This window comes from Staurois parvus, unplaced genomic scaffold (genome assembly GCF_062004578.1).
Source record: "Staurois parvus isolate SC_StPar_1 unplaced genomic scaffold, SC_StPar_1.0 ptg000154l, whole genome shotgun sequence".
Taxonomy (NCBI): domain Eukaryota; kingdom Metazoa; phylum Chordata; class Amphibia; order Anura; family Ranidae; genus Staurois; species Staurois parvus.
Genome location: NW_028317950.1, coordinates 10,401,433 through 10,408,503, shown reverse-complemented (window position 1 = coordinate 10,408,503; position 7,071 = coordinate 10,401,433). Strand labels below are relative to the sequence as shown.

At 40.4% G+C, this 7,071-nt stretch overlaps 1 protein-coding gene across 2 annotated transcripts in view; it reads left to right on the top strand.

Moving 5' to 3' along the window:
• Positions 1–2,728: 2,728 nt before the first annotated feature.
• The window catches only part of LOC149463492 (protein AMBP-like), a 30,658-nt gene continuing 26,315 nt past the window's right edge, over positions 2,729–7,071 (top strand). For both annotated transcript variants that reach the window (XM_089675032.1, XM_089675031.1), the window contains exon 1: positions 2,729–2,928. In XM_089675032.1, the coding sequence (XP_089531158.1) occupies positions 2,821–2,928 (108 nt within the window). In that variant the 5' untranslated portion in view covers positions 2,729–2,820. The remainder of the gene's footprint in view (positions 2,929–7,071) is intronic.

Sequence of the window (7,071 nt, the reverse complement as noted above, 5' to 3'; positions counted from 1 at the left end):
CCTCCACTCTATCCAAAATTGAAAAAAAGTTTTTCCGTCAGTAAATCAACCCCAATGATTTCCATATTTAGTTTTCTATGCATTACAGTTGAGAGAACTAATCGAAAAAGGAAGAGAATACTCAAAATTGGCCATTATATTTTTACATTCGTTGAGTACCGCATGTGTGGACCACTACTTAATTACAACATGCATTTCATTATTTATTTCCTTCTGTGAATTGAGTTTAATGCATTTTCATGCGGTATTTACCGAGCATTTTTGAGTGTTTTGTGGTAAATACTGTGAAACAGTAGAGTGAATTGACAGTTTCAGGATTGCATGTGATATTTAGGGGAAATGTCTCCAGACACCTACATACCTTATGAGATACACTTTTGTGAATGGAGCCCATTGTCAAGATGGTATGTCTGCCCCACAATCTTACATAAAATAGATCTTTCTAATCCTAATACATGTAAGAGATATTTATAGGCCCCTGGCACTATGACCCACCTTTGGGGCACTTGCCATCCCTTTCTGGGGTATGAAACTGCAACTGTATGAGAAGCTTGTGGGTGACCAATCACTAATGAACCACCATGTTGTCTATGCTGTCAGATTCCATTAAACAAATCAAAAAGAGCTTGATCAGACAATTCCTAACTGGCGCTCAGTCTGTGACAGCTAGACACTGGCGTCAAACCAAACCACCATCGCTGACTGAATGGGCTTGTGAAATGGACAGAATCGACTGCTTGAAGGGTATGATAGTCTGGGATGAAGACAAAATTGAATCCTAACTCGTGCAAGCTGTATGGTCCTATTTTCGTTACTCTTTGCATCCTTCATATCTGGCAAGGATTGAATACCTGGCTGTATCCAGGGCCTCCATGCATGTGTGCCTCTTTCCCTACCCCCCCTTTTTTTTTTGCCCCTCATCCTTGTCATCTGTATTTCTTCTCTTACCTTTTCTCCATATGACACCTATTTTCTCTTTGAGTTGCCAGGAACGGCTGTACACATACTGTAGCTGCTGTCCCGTTTTGCCTATATGTTGCAGGAGACATTTTCATAGCCTTGCTACTCTTGTTCACTACTGTACTGGCTATTGGGTATGAGGGCAAACTGATGCTTTTTGATTTCCTATATGAGTAACTCCATGACTATTGTTTCCATTCATAGTTTTGATATGATAACCTAAGCTAATAGATGTGTGCCATATTACTTTTGAACCTTTGTGTTTGTGCTGATGTACCCTATACTTGGATGTATTGAACATAACGTCTGTTTTTGTGCTATATTATTTCAAAACTCAATAAAAAAAGATTAAACATAAAACCAAAGGTCTTTTCAGGTTTTGATTGCGTAGGGAAGTGTTGGAAGACAATGTTCCTGGTGATCATTATCACCCTGATAGAATGTCTGACATTTTACAGGAAAATCTTCCAATGTAATAGGGCAACTGATGAGCCTACACTCACTTTGGAGAGAGTTCCTTTCACTTCCTGCTATTATTGATGGGTTAGAGCCAGGGGCGGACTGACAACTCATGGGGCCCCCGGGCAATAGGGGATCATGGGGCCCCTGTGTCCTTACCCAAACTCAAAAAGCCTATGAAAAAGGTAGCAGGGGCATCTCATGGGGCCCCCTACTGACCCCGGGCCCTCGGGCAGTGCCCGAGTTTCCAAATGGTCAGTCCGCCCCTGGTTAGAGCAAGCACAAGAGACTTTTTCTCTAGCTCCTTGTCTGCAGTTATAGTGCACACTGCAGATGACCTGAATGTAAACAAAGCAATGCTTATATTGGGGCTCAAGCTTCATGGAAAGCAGACGGAAGGTGTTATATTTGTTCAGTATCCATGTATGCAGTGTCGGGACACGGTCATACAGCGTCCAGGGCAAAAATGCCAAACTGCGCATCCCCCCCCAATTCATGTTTTTCTAGCTTATGGGATTCTATGCCCAGTAGTCACTTACTTGTCAAAATTACTGTGCAGCTCAGTTTTATCACTGGGCACATGCGGGTGTTGATGGCTCTCAACTCCTGGCTATCTCCTGGACACTTCTGCAGGATGTGCTCTCTCTCTCACATCTCCTTCCTGCTAGTACAGCTCCTGTTTGTCTGTGAACACCCCCAGGTGTAAATACAGGATAACTGCACTGGAGAGGGAGTGAGAGCATAGCCTGCACCGAGTCCCAGCTCTCTTTTTCTCTCGTCACTGCTCCCAGCACTGGGCTGACAGGAGTAGTGATGCCGCTGTCACTACTCCTGTCAGCCTTGTGACAAAAGGAAAGCACACCCATCCCTACACTAAATCATTGCACCCAGGGCAGCCGCCCCTCCTGCCCATCCCTTGTCCTGGCCCTGCATGTATATAATAAAACAGCTAATGTGTTTTTTTTTAAAGTACAGTTATCTTTAAACACCAGAAACACTCTTTAATCCTAGTCCAGCAATGATTTTGATGCTATTACTGCACTTTTTCATTCACTTTTGATACCAGAATATTTCTATCAATCCATGTCAGACTTTAAATGGACTGATCTTGGCATGGACTCAGTAGCTGCAAGCTAAAAAGTAACCTGAAACAAATTATTGATTTCCTGTCTACAAAGCGACCATCATCCTCATTAACCCTCTTAGCAAAGATGAGTCTCTTTTTCTTCTTTGGTAAGGGTGGATCAATATTTAGCATGCTTGCCATTGGTGGAAATTGTTGATGAAATGCTGGCCACTGGGCACAGGTCTTTGTTCGCAGGGTCATCAGACATTACACTTTGACGGTCTGAAGAGAGCGGTACAGTTTACCTCTGGAGTAACGGGATTCTGACAGTGAACATGAAGACGTACTTACTTTTCCTCCCTGCCTTCCTGGGCCTAGTGACCAGCATCCCTGTTGAGACGGAGGTCTCCATTACACCACAAGAGAACTTTGATGTTACCAGGGTAACTTCCTGATTTTACTTAATTGCTTTCTTGTTAATATAGAAAATAGATAATCATAATGGTTACATTTCTTCCTGCTATTACTGAAGAATGGTTGTTGTATTATTGTGTGGATAATAGTGGACATATGGCATTTCCAATGTATTGACTTTAGAACAGCAAGAAAGAGTTTTAGAATTTATTTTAGAATCTACATTTATTCTTTTTTGTATCAAAAAGCCAAGTTCTAAATTATTGTTGAACATCTTTCTATCCTCTCATGCTGGTAATACAGCACTTCCCATAATTGCCTTTTCATCATTAGGGATGAACAGAGTGATATCAGCATATTGACTTTCCACAAAAGTACTGTTTTTTGGGATGTATTTAGGTCAATTTATTTTATTAGTGTTCTAGTGTTTTTTGTATTTGTGTTTTTCATGTTTTTTGTGTATTTGATGGTTATTTGTGTTATTCATATTTTTTTTTCCACTTTGTTTTTCCTATTGGTGACAACCAAGTACAATAATGAGAGGTCATTTTTTTGTACAATCACAGGTCTAAAATAGTAATAGGTACAACAGCTGGTCTCAGAATAGTTGGAAAGAGCTTCTGTAACCCAGAGGAGCAATTAAAAGCCCATAGCACACTTAAAAAACAACCAAAAACCACCTTAGTGTAGTTTTCCCCAATGACTTGAATGCATTTAGCCAATATAGCAAAACTTTGATTAAATCACCTAATTTTTTTAACTGTTTATTTGTATTTATGCAATACATTTTTAAGACCATAGTAAGAGAAACCCACAATACATGATAAATGAAGGAAAAATAAGTACAGCTATATGGCGCTTCCTGAAAAGAGCAAGAAAGCAATTAGGCACAACAGTCAGGTAACATCATGTATCAACATGTCTTTGTATGTGTAGATGCGTACACACCGGGACCCATGACTAAGAGGACTTTGGCGGGTTGAGTTTAGAAATTTGTGTGGGAAGTGTAGCAGAGATGAGGGTAAGTGCAGGAGATTTAAAAAAAGGGAAAAGAAGATAGGGGAATACTCAGTGTTCTCTGTACCCTGTTAGGATCCCCAACCAATCCTGGGGCATAAAAAGATACCTGCTTCCTGATTTTTTTACCAGTACCCCATAAGACTCTCACTTTTGTTACTCATCATGACCAATGTTTCACATTTTATTTTTACAGTTCTTTTATCTATCTGTTTTTCTTCTCATGATTATTAGCTTTTTTCCTTATGAATGTTCCTTCTGCATGATGACATAAATAAAGTAATGAAGTGTTCCTGCTTTTCTAGTCGTAACCAATGACTGGAGATATAAGATGGGAAATTACACCTCTGTTCAGAAGCTTAAAGCGGTATTAAACCCAAAGCCAAAAATGTAATATATTGCAGTTTACCAATCATTAGATGTGGTGGCTGCATTTGTTTTCTTATTTTTGGCTTTTTTCCCCTCTGTTTTCTCCTGGGAATCTAGCTAGTAACACACCTATTGTATTAGAGGGCCGACAGTCTGGATAAAGTAGTACAGGGGCACCACTTAGACAGCAGCATTGTCAGTCTTGGGGGTGGGGGGATGTTGGATGGACTAGCAGATTTAGATATACTAACAAACTGAAGCCAAACTCCAGCTCACACTGGAGTTACACAAACAGTTCCAGAAACCGTTTTTCTTTTCCTCTTGGGATAAAGATTTTACATAAATAAATAAAAGCTGACCGTTGTAAGCACCCCTGTCAGGAGTAAATGGTTTATCTCAACCCATTAACTGCTACATCTGCAGGACAGCTTGTTCTGTTGAGAAACAGCAGACTTGCTTGTCAGATCACCAGGTGAAAATAAAGGAAAGAGAGTCTAAAAAGGAAAATAATGCAGCCATCACATTTAGGTTGGTATTGGTAAGCTGCAATATAATAAATGCTTGATTTTGTGCTGCTTTAATTCTAAGTGTCAGGTTCTAACACAGATAATGTGTTTGATGAAATGTTCTTTATTTCAATTTAATATTGACTGCTTATTTTAACAAAGCACCTGGATGTAGGCTGGAGTTGGTAACAGTCCACCAATAAGGCAGGTTCAGCATTTTAGGGTTGAAGGTTAGGGATTAGGACATAAGTGTATATAAAGCCAAATTGTTTTAGTGTACAGAGCGTAGAAAAGTCAGAACCTCCTGTTTATTTTTTGTCCCCACTGGGGAAATTCTACTTCTCTATGTTTCCTGATGTCCATTGTCTCAGGTATACAAAAGTGATGGGAAAGCCAAACTATGAACAAAGTTTCATAAAAACAGATGGTGAGGAAAACCCTGTTCTGGTGACACTGTCTAAGGCAGCCCATACAGTAACCACTTGCCCTCCCGAGTATTTACCCCCCTTCCTGACCAGGCCTTTTTTTTGCGTTATGGCGCTACGTTACTTTAGCTGACCATTTCGCGGTCATGCAACACTGCACCCAAATTAAATTTAAGCCCTTTTTTACAACGAATTGAGCTTTCTTTCGGTGGTATTTGATTGCCTGTGCATTTTTATATTTTGTGCTATAAAAAAAAAGCGACAAGTTTTCGTTCTCCCCCCCTTTTTCCCCCTCTCCCCCTCTTTCCTCTCCCTCTCTCTTCCTCTTTCCCTTTGTATATATATCATTTATTTCCTTCTTATTTCCCCTCTTCTATATAAAATTCTAAACGTAAGGTCGTTGTCCTCTGGACTTTATGCATACACCATTTTTGCCACTATGGGCTTCATATGGTCTTTATTGAATGGGATTTATCCCTAGTTTTCATTTGATTTTGTATTGTTGTAGATTGTCCACCAAACCTATATGTGCTTTGGATCTTATGCTGTTGTGTTACACTTTAAGCCTATATATCACATGTACTTGGTGACAACATGTAATACGGTGTCCCTTTACTTCATACTGTTTTCTAGCAGTCCTGGATGCTGCCTTCTGATAAATTGCCACCTGTGCAATAAGTCAATCCATGACATTTCCTTGCTACTAAATATTCCATGGTCAACTGTTAATGATGTTATAACAAAGTGGAAGAACTGGGAACAACAGCAACTCAGCCACAAAGTGGTAGACCACGTAAAATTACAGAGTGGGATCAGTGCATGCTGAAGTGCACAGTGTGCAGAAGTCGGCAACTGTCTGCAGAGTCAATAGCCTAAGACTTCCAAACTTCATGTCGCCTTCAGATTAGCAGAACAACAGTGCATAGAGAGCTTCATGGAATGGGTTTCCATGGCCGAGCAGCTGCATCTAAGCTTTACATCACCAAGTGCAATGCAAAGTGTCGACTGCAGTGGTGTCTAGCAATCCAATGGACGAGCAATTTATTGCAGACAAACCTGGAGTGGCAGTATTAGTGGTGGGGGACTTTAATATGGTGCTGGATGCGAAGATGGATAGGCTCCCTCCTGGTGTATCAGCAGACAGTGATAGTGTTAGCAATATATTTGCTCAACTTATTAAAGAAGCAGGATTGTATGATGTGTGGAGGTTGTTGAAATCTGGCTAGTTGTCAGTAATCCTGCTTATCCCTTACTCATTTTACACTCTCAACTCTTGACCTTGCCCTGGGAACTGATAATGCCTGGGTTTTATATCTAGTTTAAATTACATGCCCAGAGACCTTTCTGACCACTCTCCCCTAATTCTGTTGATGCGTCTGGGCGGAAGTCATCATCCAGCAGAATGGAAAATAAATCCTTTTTGGTTTGAGTTAATAGGGAAGCCAGAATTGGTGTTGATGTTAATGGAGTTTGTGGAGATGAATGTAGGTACTGTGGGCCCAGGGGTAATGTGGGATGCTCTTAAGGCCTTACTTTGTGGAGTAATAATACAGGGGAACAAGAGACGCACTAAAGAACAAAAATGATCTTTTATAGGAGAGGTAACATTGGCGCAAAGACAATATGTGGATGATCTGGCTCCTGGTGCACTTCTTGATTGGTCGAATGAACAGGAAGAATATAAGATCCTAGTCCTTAAAAAGGCAGAGAATAAAAGATTGTTTCATAAAATGTGTTGCTATGCTGTCCTATGCTGGCATTAATAGCAAGGGCAAATTCTGTCTCTTCTATTGTACCAGCTAATAAAACAAACATGGGTAGAATCACCTCATACTCCCCAGAAATTGTGGATACT